The 18,970-nt window shown below is 48.0% G+C and overlaps 1 protein-coding gene across 6 annotated transcripts in view; it reads left to right on the top strand.

Annotated features, from left to right (window-relative positions):
• GDPD5 (glycerophosphodiester phosphodiesterase domain containing 5) overlaps positions 1-18,970 on the top strand; it is a 163,211-nt gene that overhangs the window by 40,888 nt on the left and 103,353 nt on the right. For all 6 annotated transcript variants that reach the window (XM_057417395.1, XM_057417396.1, XM_057417394.1 and 3 more), the window contains exon 2: positions 16,378-16,552. In XM_057417395.1, the coding sequence (XP_057273378.1) occupies positions 16,436-16,552 (117 nt within the window). In that variant the 5' untranslated portion in view covers positions 16,378-16,435. The remainder of the gene's footprint in view (positions 1-16,377; positions 16,553-18,970) is intronic.

Here is an 18,970-nt window from a genome sequence, read left to right on the forward strand (position 1 = left end):
GGTCCTTGGGATGTGCTCTCCATAGCCAGGAGGCAGAGGCACCACTCCAAAGCTCCTTTCCTGTATGGAAGCTGCCTTGGCATGGATCCGTGAAAGGAATGCAACACTTCCAGGTTTTCAGGTTCTGGAAAGCCTTTTTTGTCATCTTGGCCCCTCAGCAGTGATTTGTTCTATTTGCTTCCTGTGTTTTCTTATACATGGTGGTGGCAGGTAGACCTGACATCACACATCTTACTGTCCCCAGCTGAACGTTCTCATACATGACATCCACTCTGTACTGCTGAGCACTCTGCCCTGCTAAAAACCTGCTTATTTCCCCCCCTGCCGTGTCACAGAGGTGCTTAAGAAAAATGAACTTTCAGCCTCTCCTTTTTCTGAGGCCTTTTCCTAGAAAGCTGAATGTTTTACAGGAAGGGGAAGGGAAGCATTGGGGCCGTTTTCATCCTGGCGTCTGGGCTCCTGTGGGGCTCGTGCTCAGCTGCTCCAGATGTTTGGATAAGCTGCTCTGGGCTGGAAGCAGTGCCCACAGACTGCATAGCTATGTATTAATAGACCCCTTGGGGTCTTTTCTCAAGATCATGGTCTCTACAGCATGAGGCTGAGGATTATATTCAATGACCTAAATGGGCATTAGTGCTTTGAGGCATGCCCAATGGAGGACTTAGAGCCAGCATCCCCTGACACCCCAGGCTCATCGTGACCTGGCCACAAATTTGCTTTGAATACTTTAGCCTGACTGATATCAATCACCAGATGGATGTGAATAAGGAAGGGGAAAGATGTATCAATGGCTGTAAGGATGAGCAGTGATGCTCAGCATTTCATAGAATGGTCTGGGTTGGGAGGAAGATTAAAGCTCCTCCAGCTCCAACCCCTACCACGGGCAGAGACCCCTTCCACTAGAGCAGCTTGCTCCAAGCCCCTGTGTCCAACCTGGCCTTGAACACTGCCAGGGATGGGGCAGCCACAGCTTCTCTGGGCACCCTGTGCCAGTGCCTCAGCACCCTCACAGGGAGGAACTTCCTTATCTCCAACCTGAACTTCCCCTGTGTCAGTGTGACCCCATCACCCCTTGTCCTATCACTGCAGTCCCTGATGAAGAGTCCCTCTCCAGCATCCTTGTAGCCCCCTTCAGGTACTGGAAGGCTGGTTCAGATACTGGGAGGCTGACAGCACAAGTTACAGGATACCCCTCCTCTTTATGATTTACTACCTAAATAACTCCTGTTTAGCTTTGAGTAGAGTTTCACTGGAGGCTGGGCGGAGGGAACGTGGCTACAGCTGTCCCTGTTTCACTCTAATGATGATTATATTCTGGGGGTGCTGGGATGGAGTGGGTTAATGCTCATTGTATTAAAAGCCCTCTAAAATGATTGAAAGCACTTTGACAAATAGGTCTTGGATTTGCATCACTAAATGAGTTTATGAATCCCTTGTGACCGGTCCCTTTTATAAGGAAAACAAGATAGTAGCTGATGTAACTGGCAGATGGAGGGGTTTTGTTTTGATTAGAACAGGGCTCTCCAGGCAATGGTTTGAAATGACTGAATCCTCTGTTAACTGTGGGAGTCAACCTACAGAGGGGCAGTTTCCTTCCTGCCTTTGCCCTCTCCCCTTCCTTTGACGTGCCACTTCTAATGTCAGAGTCACAGTGACCTTGGCCAGTGTTTTGAGATGCTCATTGGAAAGCCAGGAGCATTTGAGACTTGCAACCACTTGCCAAGTCAATTGGGGCAAATTCCCTTTTCCTGTAAGGTTTATGCTGCTGCAAACAGAGTAAAATCCCTTCATCCTTATTCACGTCGAAGTGAAGATCAACGCCGCGTGGTGAAAGAATACACACATCAGCAGTCAAGACAAGTATTTACCTGGCGTTGAGTACCTGTGTGATGGGGTGGCTGTAACCTGCCTCTTGTTACCAACTTCTTCCCTCAGATGCAGTTTTCATTCACTGCTCAGTGCCGAGGCTGAGCTTGTAAACCCTCTGGGAAGGAAACTCTCCTGTCTCCCTCCTTGCATTGAACACACAGATTCATCCAGAACTGGAAAGAATCCAGTAATACCTGGAAGGAAGCTTTAGGAAAGCGAGACAAATCGGTGTCGTATTGAGCATCTTTGTAAGAGAGGAGGGGGTAAACTGGATGTGTTAGCCTTTCCTTGGTCAGAAGTCACAGTATTTGCCGTGCAATAGGGATGGAGGAAGGGATGGGGGTTGTGTATGTATCATTCCTTTTGTTGCCATGTTTTTCAAGTGATCAGAAAGCTGCAGTGAAGGCGATGAAATGGAAACAGCCAGTTGTATCCGTCTGCCCTGACAGCTCGTGAGAAGGGGATTATCTTCTCAGACTGGAATAGCTGTGGGGGGGAACACGTTCAAGTTGGAATCACTTTATGGGAAGGGATTCCAGGATGTGCTGTAGCTGCTTGCTTGAACACAAACAGATGTTCCTGTCATTGTGGAGCTGAGGCTCCTGCGGTGGGTGGCACTTGATATTTCATTGCATCTTAGACCCATCAGGTTGCCTGGGTGGGAAGGGAGCTCAGGAAGACTCTGCTCCATCTCACCCTGCTCAAAGCAGGGTCAGCACTGAGCTCAGACCAGCTTTCTCAGAGCTTTGTCTTCAAAACCCCCAAGGGTGGGCTTTGTGCAGCCTTTCAGAGATGCCTCTGCCACTGAGAGCCTTCCTGAGTCAGAAGTGGTGTCTTCAGGTCTGGGGGATGCGGTGCATGGGTCCACCGTGAACCTCTGTTTTCAGCGCTCATGTCACATCTGGTGTTGATAGAATCAGAGTGGTTTGGGTTGAAGGGACCTTAAAGCTCATCCAGCTCCAACCCCTGCCACGGGCAGGGACCCCTTCCACTGGAGCAGCTTGCTCCAAGCCCCTGTGTCCAACCTGGCCTTGAACACTGCCAGGGCTGGGGCAGCCACAGCTTCTCTGGGCACCCTGTGCCAGCGCCTCAGCACCCTCACAGGGAAGAGCTTCTGCCTAAGAGCTCAGCTCGGTCTCCCCTCGGGCAGGTTCAAGCCATTCCCCTTGGCCTGGCCCTACAGGCCCTTGTTCAAAGCCCCTCTCCAGCTTTCCTGCAGCCCCTTTAGGTCCTTTTATCTCCTAACCCAGGCCATCTTTGATTATTGAGCTCTCCTGGGCTGCTTCAGTTAGCTCATAGCTTTTGAGTGCTCTATCCAAAAGGGAATACCTATAATGCCTTCCCAATGTCAGGTAATCTGTTTTGATTGCTCTGAATCAGCCCAGTTGCAATGAGAAGGAAACAAAACCACAAGAGTCAGAATATCTCTGAAATCATGGAGACAGAATTGATTTCTTGCTCTTTCACATCACCAGGTCCTGCTGACTGTCGTCTTTTTGATTACTTTGGCCACAGCACATCCAGTGTGCTTATAGTAGGAAGGAGTTTACTGTGTGATTAGAGTCTTATCAAATGGATTCATGCATCCTCAATGTAGGAAGCCAAAACGGTGTCTGGCTTGTAGAACAAGGGAGCTACAGAGGAGCTGCGAACCCTTACGGAGCAGTGAATATTTGCTTTGGAAACGGAAGGAGAAATGACATCTTGGAAGATGTGGAGGCCTTGTTGTGGATGTGATCAGCGAGGGTACTTTGGTGCTGCATGTGCTGGCCGTGTGCAGAATGGGAGGTAGCGGCAAGTATGTGAAAGCAAGTTTTGCTCCTTCATTAATCTGGCTTAAGAGCAATTTTTAGTGAAGCATGGTTTCGTCTTGCAGCCGTATGGAAGGAATCAATCATAGGAAATAAAAAGCTTGTAATGCATTTAACTAGGACTTTCCACCTCTCATTAAGCCGGAGACATTCATGCTTAATTCTCTGGATAGCGGTTGCACAGCAGATGTGCAGGGTATCGATTGTAAAGTGAGGCTTGCTGGTTGTGTTTTCCCCTCTTACTGTTTCAATTAGCGTGTGCAGGGGCTGTGGAGGCATTTTGCTCCTTCGGAGATGAGTGCTGTTGGTGTGGCTCATGCAGGTCTCCTTTTCTTGCTGGCCTGAGCCAAGTTTACAGCAGTGAAGCACGGAATGCGTCTTAGGGAAGCAGATGACGAGCCCTCTACAGCAACGTGTTGGACAGGCTTCTGCTTTAGCTGCTAATGCCTTCCAGAGAGGACTAAACCTGCCCCTTGGAGGGCCAGCTGATAGAATTCATGTGTGCTTACAGTGAGCTCTTCAGGGGTGTGTGTAGGAAAAGGGTCATCGGGGAGGTGGAGGGGAGAGAAGCTTGTCTGTAAAGGAAACTGCTTGTCAGCGTGTGCATGTTGAAAACCAGCTCTGTTTCCACTTAATTCCTCAGCAAAACCACACGCTAAAAAGGCATCAGGCTCGGGGTAAACTTCTGTTTCACAGCTTGGTGAAGGAGTCTGTGGGGAGGAAAAACATTATGCAATCCTTTTAATTTCTTACGCATCTTGCAATCTTGTCTGTGTTTGAGCCCCTTCAGTGTTCTTCAGCATCCAGCTGTGCTTTCCTAGGTCTTGCTGTCTCCTTCCACTGATGGCTTTTCCTTTCTTCTCTTGCCTTGGCTGTCTCTGTTCTCATCCCTGCTGATGTGATTTCATCACCCAGACCATGCCAGCATTGCAGTGCATTCTCCTTTATATGATCTTTAGGCAGCAGAGGTTGAACATGAGGTCTTTTAGTCCAGACACAGCCTCTCTACCCTTCCAGTTCCTCCCAGATGTATTTGGTGCTCTTCTACATGTCTCCCTGCTTCTGTGGTTCAGCTACGTCCTCTTCCATGTCTTCTGATAAGATCAACAGCCATTCCTGGTGTTGTCTGGGCCCTTGCATTGTCTTACCCCAGCTTTTAATTGGTGTGTTCTTATCATAGAATTGTCATAGAATTATCCCAGATTGGGTTGGGTTGGAGACACCTTAAAGCTCGTCCAGTTCCAATCCACTGCCGTGGACAGGGACACCTTCCACTAGAGCAGGTTGCTCACCTCCCACTAGGTCATGAGCTCCTGGGGGATAGAGTGAGATGGAAAGGAGCTGAGCAAAGCGTGCTGGTCGGGATGTTTCTGGCACGCTGCGACTCCACCAGGCATGGTGCCAAGGCAATGCTCATCACTGCTCTGAAGGGCTGTGCTGCGATGATTTAGCGTCGGCCGCGTGTCTTCCTCCTTGGCTTCGCTGATCGTTCAGGACCAGACATGTACTGGAGCCACTGCGCCTGGGGAAGTCGGAGGCACTTAGGATGGTGCCTAGTAAAAACCCTCTGCACCCAGCCTATTTCTGTTGTTGGTGTTGGCTGGAACCCAGAGGTTCCTCCCTGTGGTCTCTCCGCCGGTTACCGGCAATGGCATAAACAGTTGACTGTTGCAACATGGAAACGCCTGACTGCTGCCCTCCCTCTTCCCAAACATCACCATCCCTGCTGGCTGGAATGCTGCTTGAATGCAGGGAATCCTTAGTAGAGTGACTGGCATCCCTTGTGGTTGATTTAGCTTAGGGTTTCAGAGACCTTGTTTTGAGCCACGCTGGGATGTCCTCATCACTTTACTATTTAAGGCATCAGCACCTCCTGATGCCTGAGTGAACTTGTTAATGTGGCCTCCAAACTTTCTTCTGTTTTTTTCTTTCCTATATTCCTCTCCTGCCCCCTGTTCTCTGGGAACTTCATTCCAGCTTTGCTTACAACTGGATTCATCATCATTCCATTGCTGTAACATAAACGTTTCTGTGCCTGCTGAACGCGAGCTTATCTTGCCTAATGTTTGCTGGCCTTTCCTGTCAAGCACAAGAGATGCTCTCCTATGACACTGGAATGGGCTGCCCAAGGAAGCTGTGAATGCTCCATCCCTGGTAGCGTTCAAGGCCGGGTTGGACAGAGCCTCGGGTGCCATGGTTTAATGTGAGGTGTCCCTGCCCATGGCAGGGGGTTGGAACTGGATGATCTTAGGGTCCTTTCCAACCAAAGCTATTCTACGGGTACTCCAACTTGGGCCTCCCCTATGTCATAGACTCAGAGATGGAAGCAGGTTTTTACAGACCTACCAGTTACCCTAAGGTGCAATCAGCTCTATCCATGCCCCTTAATGCATTTTTCTAGCTTCTTTTGGGTACTGTGGACTCCCCCAACCATCTGTCTCTGTAGCAGTTAATAGCTGGCTTTTTCTTCCAGGAAGAGCAGGGTTTTACATCTCTTGAGCTGCTTAAAACTCCTCTTTGCTACTTCTAAAAGCCAAGAACCTCTTTAGACTTGCGGATGTGAGCGATTCATGAGTTGTTGCCCATCTTTTCATCAGCCCCCAGAAGATCAAACTCCCTTCATACTGGGGTTGCCAGGAAGTCTTTGGCAGAGGGGACCAAAAGCATCCCATGTTTCCTCTTAATGAAGAGCCCTCATGTTCCATCTGTGTTTTGCCTCCTTCTTCCAGTAACTTCAGAACCTGTTTGTGGTTTCACCTGATTCTTTAAGCTATTACTTACGTTTAAGAACAGTGGAGGTGTGAGATAAGGCTCACAAGGCTTGTTAAAAATAGAGGAAATGAGCCAAACAAGGCAAAAGGGAAGCGATGTTTTGAGCTCTCTCTTGGTGAGCCACAGAGGTTTATTGCACAAGAACCACTCCTACAGCAGGAAAAGCTTTGAGCCCGGTTTGTGTTTTGGTCACTCGGAGCTAACTGTGAAGCTGAGGTTGGGAAGATGGTCTCTTCTGCTGCATTATCCTGCTTTCAGAGCTGTTGTGCTTCAGGACATCAACCATTCAACTCCAAAGCAAACAGCGTGGACTCTGTGGACTTTTCCAGCTAGGGAGGCCTGGGAGATGTTGGACATCTTATCATCCCAGTCCCAAGTGACTTTAGCCTCCTTTGAGGGGAAATCTTTGGTCTGCATTACTACTTGTTTCTGTGATTCTCAGGCTCTCTAGACAAGCCAGCACCCCAGGTAAGAGCATGTGGAGCATCCTCATGGTTTTTCTATCTACATCCAGCGTTCTGCTGGCTTTCTAACTGCTGGGCATGAAGTGGAACTCATTTCAACTGGTTGCTCTGATTTCCAGTCAACAGGCAGGCAAGGCTCGTGGGGTTCCTTGCACGTGTTTGTCAGCGCTCATTGGTTATCTGCTGGGTCTTCATTTCTGAAGATCTCTCTAGGAAGGATAGGAACTGACTGTGAGCTGGATTTTGTGCCCTCTCCATCTCTAGAGGTCTGCCAAGACAAACCAAGCAGCTTGGTTGTCTTCTTGGACATCACATCTGGCAGTTGGGGTTATGGCAGAACCTTATTCCCACTGTCTTTTGAGGATGCAAGCTCTTTAGGTAGAAATGGAACTAAATGGGGAATGCACTAAGCTTGCAGCATCATCTCCTTGAGGACATGCCTGTGGGATAAGTGTGCTGTGATGTGCAAGTGCAGTTACAACCTGAAGGTAGGCAATGTGTGACCAGCATCACAGCCATCACAGACAAAAATGGAGCATGTTAGTAGTAATGTTAAGATCTGTGTTAATGGGTACTTGTTGCTTCCCTGCATCAGGGGAGGCAAGAACCTTTCCCTTCTCAATGGCTTTGACTGTCACAGGTGTTAAAGAGGAGAGATTTAGGTTAGATTTAAGGGTGAAGTCCTTCCCTGGGAGGGTGCTGAGGCGCTGGCACAGGGTGCCCAGAGAAGCTGTGGCTGCCCCATCCCTGGCAGTGTTCAAGGCCAGGTTGGACACAGGGGCTTGGAGCAAGCTGCTCCAGTGGAAGGGGTCCCTGCCCATGGCAGGGGTTGGAACTGGAGGAGCTTTAAGGTCCCTTCAACCCAAACCTTTCCATGCTCCTATGCTGGCTTTTCAGAGCTGTATTGAGGCATTGACTTGCAAGGTTTTACAGCAGAAGCAGAGATTGCATTTGTTTATTGCTCTTTAAGATGCTTGTACAGGTTTTTGTAGTGTCCTGTTCTGCTTTTCAACCCTTCCAAAACGCTGGGCAGCCAATATACCCCCTTAGCCCATGGAAAACGTTAAGGAGTTGGATTGCAGAAGGCTTTAGTACACACTGTGCTTATTTATTTAGGGAGATTAAAGTCTAAGTTTCTCTTTTGTAATCCCTTTGAAGTGTTTATCTTTTGAAGTCTGAATTTTCATCAACTGGAAGCATACAACCCCTCCAACTACACCATGCCCTAGTTTCAAAGCATTCAATGGAAGAAAGAGAACTTGAAGAACAATAAACAACAGGGCAGACCCATAGGGGCTACACGTCAGCCAGATCCTGAGTATTTGGGTCATCACTTGCCACTTTGTGAATCAAAGTGGCTCTGCGGGCTGTCTCTCTGGATTAGGATGTAGTCATAGGGTTTTGGCAACAACAGGCATCAGGGTGAAAGTGATGTTCCCCTTTGGAGGTGGTAGATCAAGACATGGCCTGTAAACCTAACTTGCTTTTTTACTTTATTAATGTTTCTCATTATTTTCTGTCACTTGGGGCAGCAGCACTTGGCCTTTAGGACAAGGGTGTTTTGCCAATGTGTGCTTTCCTGTCTCAATTCTCAGCCAAAAGACTCCACTTATGTATTGCATGTATATACACTTCCAGTGCCTAAAGAGGCTTCAGGGAAGCTGGAGAGGGGCTTTGGCCAAGGGCCTGTAGGGCCAGGCCAAGGGGAATGGCTTTAACCTGCCCGAGGGGAGACTGAGCTGAGCTCTTAGGCAGAAGCTCTTCCCTGGGAGGGTGCTGAGGCGCTGGCCCAGGGTGCCCAGAGAAGCTGTGGCTGCCCCATCCCTGGCAGTGTTCAAGGACAGGTTGGACACAGGGGCTTGGAGCAAGCTGCTCCAGTGGAAGGGGTCCCTGCCTGTGGCAGGGTTGGAACTGGAGGAGCTTTAAGGTCCCTTCCAACCCAACCCATTCCATGACTCTGTATGCACATAGCAAGGAACACTTTGCTGCACATTATCTTTGTCTGTTTGCCAGACAATGGCAACTTGCCTTTTAACCCATCTTCTGCTTGTATTTGTGCAGAGATTCTGCAGTGTTATCAATATAAACCTGAATGGTTTTAGCCTGGGAAAAGTGAGTAGGAGAGCTCTAACCCAACCCAGTTTCCAGTGGGAAATAACAAGGCATTGGAAAGAATAAGCCCAGTGAGAGAATAACTCTGTTGGGTCATCCAGAGGTATTCTGTGATCGGGGGGTCATCGCTTGGGCACCTTCCACCACTGAAATGCATCATCTCAGCAATGAGGCTGTTTATGGCTTTGGGGTGTTCTCAGACCGCTCCTGCCTTGAAATGAAATCTTCATCTTGGAAGTTGAGATGCTCTGGGTTTGGGCCAACAAACTGTGGAAAGTACTGCTCAGTGTGCGAGTGTGCATTTCGATTTCCTCCTGTGGGAACGGCTGGAGCAAACATCCCTCTGCAAGAGCTGTTCTGTTATTAAACAGATGCGAACATTGTCCCTCTTCCATTTTCATCTTCCAAGTCAGGGGAAGTGAAATTGAGTTACTTGGGATGAGCTCAGTATATTAAAGACTGTAAGAACCATGAAGAGTCCATGGAAGTCATGAGAGTTTACATCAGTTCCTTCTAATACTTTAAATCTCTTTAGCTCTGGCAATAAAGGATCCTTGAAGTTCTTTTTCTGTGTGTAGAACCAGAGGGTTTGCTCTGGAAGCGCTTAACTTCTATTGTTTAGAAAGTACTTAAGGAAAATCAGGATTTTCCAGTATAATTAATGAAACAATTGACAAGAAGGCTTACAAGAACACCAGAAGGGATAATGGGTTAGCAGTGATGTTCTCACCTAATGGGTATAGGTAATTATTTGCTTAACAAGGTTTGAAGCATAACTAGCTTGATGGAAGATTTAATAGGGATGGAGATTTAGAAGTTGTACAGAGATGCCTGAGAGTGATCCCATGAGTCACCCCTGGAGGAAAAAAGCTTCTTTTAATGTGGAAATCAGCCGAATTTGTCAAAGCTCTGTTAAAATGGGGTAGCTAAAAAAGATAAATCTCAAACAGCCTCAGGGTCTCTATTTTCTGCATTTATTTGCATTGCAAGTGGGGTAAGTTGCCTTGCGCCTGGTTTTATGGGATACCTTGGTTTTGTGTGCCTGCTGCTGCAGTGGCATTTGGCCTCTCTAAATATGGGGGTTGCCCATGTGATGGTGTTTCTGTTATCTGCCTCACTCTCCCAACAAATATGCCTCTGAAACCATGGGAGCCTCCTCATGGAAAGCCAAAGCTTTCCATTTGGTGGGTCTTTCCAGCCATGTCTTGATAGATGGAGATGTAGGAAGACCATGAATGTCCTCCACATATCAATGCATGGAGATGTAGGAGGCGTCTTCCTCTTCCCAAGTGCTTGGGTTTGCACTTCCCAGCATCTCCATAGACTTCAGAAATCAAAGCATCCTTTGCTGTGTTTTGGCTCTTTCTTGGATGTGCTGATCCAGTTTAGGAGTAGTTTGCAGGCTCAAGTAAGAAGTTATGTGCTCGTTGTACCAAACCAACTAAGGTATCTGGGAGATGGCTGAAGGCAGCAGGTCAAGGTAAGGCAGGCAGGAGCCTGTAGCTCTCGTATCTCCTTCCAGCTTCTCCAAACCATGCTGACCACACCGTGTGGGTATTCAGAACAGCGCTGTGGATGGTGTCACTGGATGTGCTTTACTCTGCTTATCTCTGGGCTATTAAAAGACTTATCCCAGGATCCTGAGTGAGCTCAGTGTGGCCTGCGTGAAACTGGGTTGATAGGCATAAAAACCCGGAGGGAATGGCTTGGACTGTACCAAGCCTTATGGAAGGGTTGGACGCTTTTAAACCTGCTGTTCCATGGCTTCATTCACATTATTCACTCAGAACACTTCAGGCCTTGTACTGTTGCTCTTCCCCTTGCTTAAAATGATAGCACTGAGGTGGTTTAACAACGGTCCCGATTGCTCTGTTCCCTCTCCACTCCAGGTCTGAACATTGCTCTAAGGCTACAGGGCTGGAGGAGTTAACCCAGACAAAACCCAACGTTTTTTAGGCCAAATCTCCCCAGAGAGCTTCCCTTTTAGATCTGCCACTTGAATTCCCTCGTCTCTCTTCTCTCTGATGCCCTTTGGAAAGGAATAACGTGTCACGGGGCTGTAAGGGATACCTACAGCCCAGTATCTCAGGAATGCAGCGTGTGCTAATTAGGCATCCTGGAGCCTTCAGGAAACGCTCCCATTGTATTTGCAGATGGATTCTACCCTGCTCCTCCTTTCTGGCCACATTATCTGGCAAGCTCAGTTATTCAGCTCGGAGAAGCCTGTAGCCGTTGGTGGATGATGCGTCTTTGAAGCCAAGGTTGACTGCTTGTGTGGGTTTTATCCCTCCCCTCCCTTCTGGTGCGTGGTGCTGAATGTGAATAATTAATGTATGTTGTCTTGCTTCCTGTTTTCATTTCTGTATGTAATGCTAACCAGCAGAGGCTTGAATCATTCATAGCCTGCTCTCTCCACCTCAAAGCTGTAGATGTCATGGGAACAGTGATTCTAAGGTGGCACAGGCTTTCTGCTTCTCACCGTTAAATCTGTTTCTGGAAGCAGGAGAAGTAAGTACTCAGTCCAGCATCTAAGCCATGCAAGGACCTCTAGGCAGATGGTATCAGTGGGGTTTCTCTCGAGCAGCATCTTGCCTTGCTGTGCTTCAGTCTCTTCCTTCATCTCCTGTTACTACTCAGGTGTCTGTGCGAGCGGTGGGGAGGATGGGTGCTCTGTGTGCTTTCCTTTCTGTCGTGGGCTTCTAAGCATCTGCTTATGATCCTTATGGAGAAGAGGGAATGATTTTAGGCTTCCAGGTTGTGGCTCCTGCAATTCAACTGTGTTTAGGAATGTTCTGGTCTTTTAAGGTCATCTTGGATTTCTTCTCTTTGTGCTTCTCCTGACTGCTTCCATGGAGAGCAGCCTGAATGTACGGGTTCCCTTAGCATCGACCTGTGTTGGGGTTCAGTGAGAGGAACCTGGGTGGGAGCTTCACTTGTTAGCTTATGGAGCCTTCTCAGCTCTGTTTTCCCTTGGTTGTTTTTAGTGGTTTAGCTGTTTTAAGCTGCTCTTAAAGCCTCCCAGCAGTGCCTTGTGGTGATCATGTTGGGGGACAGGTGTGCTTTTGGTTTGGTTGCCCTTTTGTACTGGGGACACTTATGTCCCTCCTTCATGCTGTGAGGAGTTTGGGAGATGCTGGATTAGATGCTGCTGTGGGAGGCTGGTAGATGCTCTTCAGAACTGGGCAACAAGCTCAAGGCTTTTGCCTCGACCCTGGCTGTTGGTGTTCTTGGTGGGATTCACCTTCAGGGTGAAGGGTTAATTGCTGGTCCCCCTCCATTCTGAAGTGCCCTTGTACCTTATTAAAGCAATGCTGTTTGAAAAGGCTTTGGTGCCTGCACTGTCTCTGGTTGTGCAGCAAAGTTCATGCCTTTAGCTGATAGCCTTGGATATGCAGTTGTGAGAGGGATGTTGGTATCTGGAACAAGTTGATTTAGGGATCCTGGTGGTAGCCCTAAGAAGAGAACTCTTCATGTACCTCCTAACTTGTGGGGCTTGCCCAAACTCACCCTATTCCCTTCCCAGCCTTACCAGTGGCCTCCTGTGAGTTGTGCTGTGAAGTTTCGGCTAGGGACTAAAGTGCTGGAGCATCAACTTTGTTAACGGGATGATGGATCTATAACACAGGTTTATTATATCTGAAGGGCAGCCTCTGCTCCAGGCTCCTGGCACTTCAGATGAATTGGATTTTGGTTTGAAAAGTCAGGGTTTGCAGGCTTTGACACCCTGTATGCATGTGGCTGGTGTACAGGATCGCTTCTCCAGGCGTTTGGACAGTAGCTAAGGCCTTCCCAGAAGAATGGAGTGGTAAGATGCTTGAGCGTGCTCCTGGTGTTTGAGCTTGCAAGACAATTCTTGTAGGCTAACAAGTACATTGTCAAAGCTTTTACACATAGAGATGGTTTGTCTGCTCTCATAAAGAGGTGGGAATCAGGAGAGATGCTGTCTTTTGGAGTTCAGTTCATGAAGAATTCCTTGTAATGCCTGTAGCTTGGCTAGCTTTGCAGGTTGGTGATAATGGGGCTTGGCAGTGCAGTTGTTAATAGGCTCTGAATAACTTCTACTTCCTACTTATATCCCACAACATCTTGGACATCATTTAGGATCTTCAAGGCAGAGAATAGCTTTGTCCAAGACCCTTAAATAGCACCGAACTTTGCATGGCCTCGGTGTTTCTGACCTATTCTAACTGCCAGTTGTTCCTGCCTGTAGCGTGCTGCCGGCACATGGGGAAGGCAAACCAGGAAACTCATCTTGTAGGGACAACCTTGAAGCAGACACAAGCTGAAGATAGGAAGCAACTTGTGCAGTGACTAATGCTGAGCTTTATAAATAGCATGAGAAGGGATGAACCACGGGTGGGGAGGTGTCCTCAAGCATGAGGCCACGGAGGTGATACAGCAACGCTTAGGGGCAGATGAGCTGGGAGAGCATGGGGCGATGTGATCAGCAAACAGCTCTGGCTTCAGACTGGATGTGCTTGTGACTCTGTCCTGCATGTTCTCCCTGAGGGGCTGAGCAAAGCCACGTAGGGATGTGGATCAGCAATGAGCTGATGTGCAAGTCCTGTGCATCTCGTGTCCTCTGCCTGGGTCAAGGCCTCGAGCAGCGCCAAGAACATTATAGAGAGGTTTGCTGGAAGGATAAAGCAGTGTTATGTGTGCTTGTGTTAGAGGAAAGCAGAGGACCTGAGGGTTTTGGGCTCTGGTAATGGTCCTGTGGGCTTTGAAACTATAACCACCAAGTAGCAAGATCTGTCTGCCTTGAGGATGCCGAGTCCTGAATAGAGCAAGTCAGGGCAAGGCTGTCCTAAGCTGTCAGCATGAAGCACTGAGTGTAAATGGATACAAGGAAGGACACAGGCTGGAAGGATTGAGCTGTCTGTGTCCTCCCTGGCATTTCTAGCCTCAGCCACAGTGATTGCAATGCCCACAGCATCCCCTTACGCATGAGCTGTAATGAAAGGTATGGTCAACCCCATTCTTGGGTGCTTCCTTCCATGGGATATGGCTGCCCCATCCCTGGCAGTGTTCAAGGCCAGGTTGGACACAGGGGCTTGGAGCAAGCTGCTTTAGTGGAAGGGGTCCCTGCCCATGGCAGGGGGCTGGAACTGGATGAGCTTTAAGGTTCCTTCCAACCAATTCCATGATTCTATGACATGGCCATTACAGGCTCTTGGGTGGCTAGGCTACCTCCTTAAGCCCTGTCCTGCTTTGCTGATGCAGTGAGGGTGTTGTTACTCATAGCTTTACGTAAGACCTTCACTTTGGGGGTGCTCTATATAAAGGAAATGAAGTGATTCCCCTAGACAGGATGCAATTGTCTTACTGCCCACAGATCATGCATGCTCTAGAAAGGAAGCCAAGTGCTTTGTAAGCTAAGCTGCTGTTGAGCATCACTCACAACGCACTGATTATCCCCACCACAGCTGTGGGTGTACTCGTGTACCAGGAACCTGTGGAAAACCCCTGGTAGGAGTTGAGGGCTGCGTGTTGCCATCAGAGAGGCAAACATCTGCTTTGAGGTTGCCATCCCCACGCACTGACTATGAATTAGTAAGAGCACACAACTACTTGGTCTGTTCTTGATATGAATCTCAGCAGAGACAAAGCAAGCATCTAACTATATATATACGTATATAAAAAGTCTTCTGACGCACAAAGCATGTAATTGATGGAGCCAAGTACTTTCCCTTGAAACAGTGATAGAATCACAGAATCAACCAGGTTGGAAAAGCCCTTTAAGCACATCCAGTCCAACCATTCCCAGCACTGCCAAGGCCACCACTGCCCCATGGCACTGAGGCCTCGTCTCCACGGGGTGTGAACCCTTGCAGGGATGGTGACTGCAGCCCTGCCCTGGGCAGCCTGTTCCAATGCCTGAGCACCCTCTGGGGCAGGAATTGTTCCTCAGCTCCATCTAAACCTGCCCTGGTGCAGCTTGAGGCCGGTTCCTCTTGTCCCATCCCTTGTTCCTTGGGAGCAGAGCCCAGCCCCTCCTGGCTCCATCCTCCTCTCAGGCACTTGTAGGCAGCCATCAGGTCCCCCTGAGCCTTCTCTTCTCCACACTGAACCCCCCAGGTCCCTCAGCCCTTCCCCATCACACTTGGGCTCCAGGCCCTGCACCAGCTCCGCTGCCCTTCTCTGGCCCTGCTCCAGCACCTCAATGTCTCTCTTGCAGTGAGGGGCCCATTGATCCAGCCTGTCCAGATGCCTCTGTAAAGCCTTCATATCCTCCAGTAGATCGATGCTCTTGCCCAACTTGGTGTTCTCTGCAAATTAACTCGTGTTTCCACACGTGGCAAATGGAGCACTTGCACTGCAGTCAGCCTGGTCTTTTGGGAGTGAATGCTATTTAGTGGAGAGGGAATCTTTCACCAGGGTAAAGGCTGCATCCAGCTCTGCATCCCTCTGAGTGCTAGTTTGATGTGCTTGTGAAGAGAGAAGGGAATATCTGCCTTTTCCAGCATGCACAGGAGTGCGAGTTCATCATCTGGGACTGTTTTGCAGGCTTTGTAGGGTGCTCAAGATAAATTGATTTAGCTGGGCTGGGTTTCAGCTTTGCAGAAGTCTCTGAATCCATTTTCAGGTTGTGCTTGCAGGAGCTCTGGTTCTTTACTTTTCAGTCACTCATAAAAATCTAATCATCTGGGTTATGAATTACCAGCTTACTGCTCTTGTCCTGCTGTGGCTTTTCCCACTGATACCTCCTGTGAATCCATTTCCTTTTAGTGCTGTGGGAGAAACTGCACAAGGAAATGAAACTTGCAAATTGAGACAGGCTGAGAACATTGGGGCTGTTGAGCCTGGAGAAGAGAAGCTGCGTGGAGACCTCAGAGCAGCTTCCAGTGTCTGAAAGGGGGCTACAAGAATGCTGGGGAGGGACTCTTCATCAGGGACTGCAGTGATAGGACAAGGGGTGGTGGGTTCAAACTGAAACAGGGGAAGTTTAGATTGAAGATAAGGAAGAAGTTCTTTACTGTGAGGGTGCTGAGGCACTGGAATGGGTTGCCCAGGGAGGTTGTGAATGCTCCATCCCTGGCAGTGTTCAAGACCAGGTTGGACAGAGCCTTGGGTGCCATGGTTTGGTGTGAGGTGTCCCTGCCCATGGCAGGGGGTTGGAACTGGATGATCTTAAGGTCCTTTCCAACCCAAGCCAGTCTGTGATTCTATAATTCTCCTCTCGTTGAGCAACAAAGCGATGGTGACAGGGCTGGAAATAGATGTGATGATCATTCCATAGCCAGAGGACACAGTTAATTATTAAATTGTTTTTCTAATGCATTGAGATATTACTTTAGCATCTTAAATCCCCTCCTTTTTTTACCCCCTTTTATTTTCTCCTCTTGCAGGGCGCTCCCAGGACCTGATGGATTTCTGATACCCCGCTCCTGAGGGGCTGGAAGGAGCATGGTTAAACACCAGCCGCTGCAGTACTACGAGCCACAGCTATGTTTGTCCTGTCTGACCGGGATCTACGGCTGCCGCTGGAAACGGTACCAGCGGTCACATGATGACACCACCAAGGTGGGTAGTTGATGTTGAGGTGACCGCATCACCTCTTCTTGGTGACTTTGGGTTGTGGATGGGTTTTGGTCTCGGTTGGTATTTGATTGTTTGTTGGCTTGTATAGACCATTGGGTGAATGGATGGAGGTCTGTGAGAGACCATCACCATGAGGTTGATGATGGGCACGGTGATCAAAGGGATTGAATGGTGTGGTTACATCTGCCTGTATTTTCCTTTTGGAACTAGCAGAGACTTCTGTTTTGCTTGTATCTTACTGATGTGCTTGCAGTTTCTTTGAATATGTAGGACCTGCATTGCTGCAGTGCCTCTAGCTTCTGTGTGTGAAATGAGTTTTGTCAGTAGGGAAAGGCAGAAGGAGGTGAGAATTCGCTAGGGATAAATGGGGGAGATGTTACAGATTGCTCTTCCTTCCTCTGGATAAATGCAGTTTTAACGAGATCTGGTAGAGGGAATTTGGACAGCGGGGCTGGACTTGCACCTTCCCTCTTGTTTGAGGCTGTGAGATGGGGTTTCATGAGACCTGATGTGTTTATAGGAAGAGGCATGAAAAGTATGCTGTCAAAGCTGCCCTGTTACATCTTTTGGGTAACGGTTGCGTTCTACTGTTCTTCTGTGTTCTCTCGTTCATATAATCATGAAATGGTTTGGGTTGGAAGAGACCTTAAAGCTCATCCAGCTCCAAGTCCCTGCAGTGGCAAGACCCCTTACACTAGAGCAGCTTGCTTCAAGCCCCTGTGTCCAACCTGGCCTTGGACACTTGCACCCTTGTCTGTTTTGTTCTTATTCAGTGTGCTTATTACTTAAAGAAGAAGAAAAAACCCCAAAGCCAAAACTTAGCTCATTTCTTCTAGCAATGCTTCCAGAGATCCCCTCATTGGTTTTGAGGGTTAGTTTTGCTCCGGTGACACCTTCTCTGCTTTGTTTTTAAGCCTATAACCAGAGATCTTCCTGTCTGCGGAGTGCTTTTCCTCTGGGAAAGAGGCTGTTAAGGAGAAAACACTTCTAGGCAGCAGATCCCATGCCAGAAACACTCCTGGTTCTGAATTGCATTGACTGCTGGTGGCGCAGCTTGGCCGGGAGCTCCGGTGTGGGTTGAGGAGTCATGGCTTGTGTTTGTGCAGCATAAAACACATTTCCTTTTGCAAAGTAGAAGTGTTTGTGCTGGTTTTCCTCTGCTTCCACTCTGGCCAGCTCAGTCTGCATCCACTTTGGAGCCAGAGGAAGCTTCCTTTGAGTAAACACCCGGGTACAGCCGTAATAGAGGGAATAAATGGGGTTTAAAGACTTTGTCAGGAAAACAGTGGGACGTAATGTCTTGGCATCTGTGCCTGTACTAACTTCAGTGCTCAAAATGCCCAATCCAATATGCCTTATGAACCAGAACACTGTGCTTCTTAGATAAAAATCCATAGTAAAATTACCATTGACTCAATGTGTCAGTGAAGGCTGCCTCCACTTGCACTGATTTATTTCACCGGTGGCAGCCTTCCAGTTCTGCTTAGAATTCCAATTGTTTTTCTAGTGTTCAAATATTTGTGTGTTTAAAGGTGCCTGATCTAGGCTTAAAAATATGTGTAGTCTCTGAGGTTGTCTATTGAAGACCATGAGGCCTCAATGTCCACTTTGTTGAGCAGAGAAAGGGAGATAAAAGCTGTTCGCAGGAGCAAGAGAAGGAAGTCTGTAATTAGCTCCAAGCTGTATAAAACCAAGGTATGAAGAATCTCTTCCCATCTTGCTGTCAATAAAGTGCCTTGCAGGTATTGATGCTGGAATGAGTGGTTCTAGCACTGTATTTGGAGGGGAAAGAAGGCAAAAGAAGGCTAATTGTCCTCTGGACATGTCTATTGGCATGTACCCAATGACAAACATTGAGTACTGCAGAGCATGGGTGGGAACTCTAGAGTATGTGTAAGATGAGTGAGAGACCTTTTCCTTCAATTATTTTCAATTTCTTATATTTTAAATTTAAATTTTATTTTCATTAAATTAATTTGAAACTCTTTAGATTTTTATTCTTGTTGAATTTGAGTTTTAATTTTTGGCTATTTTTTTAATTATTATTTTGAACATGTTGCAAAATAGTCCGTGGCTGTTTGAGCAAGCAGGTAACTTCTATAGGCTGCCCATCAGTATTTGGCATCCCTTTGCCTCTCTCTGGTGGGAGGGAGTTTCATGGTATCACTCATTCAGGACCACTTGTCCTGCAAACTCCAATCTCTGCTATTGAGTGAAGCTCTGAAGCATTGATGGGCATACCCCAATGTAGAGGGTACTCCCAGTATTGGTGTTGAGTGATCGCTGCTCTGCATCAGAGGACTTATGGAATGTGTGAGAGCACTTGCCAAGATCCCAAGGTATTAGATGGAGATGGGAAGTTTAACATATTCTAATTGTCTCCAGCTGATATATATCCAG

This window comes from Pezoporus wallicus, unplaced genomic scaffold, assembly GCF_028554395.1.
Source record: "Pezoporus wallicus isolate ANWC-B61680 ecotype Strahan unplaced genomic scaffold, APGP_CSIRO_Pwel_v1 contig_13838, whole genome shotgun sequence".
In the NCBI taxonomy this organism is placed as follows: Eukaryota; Metazoa; Chordata; class Aves; order Psittaciformes; family Psittacidae; genus Pezoporus; species Pezoporus wallicus.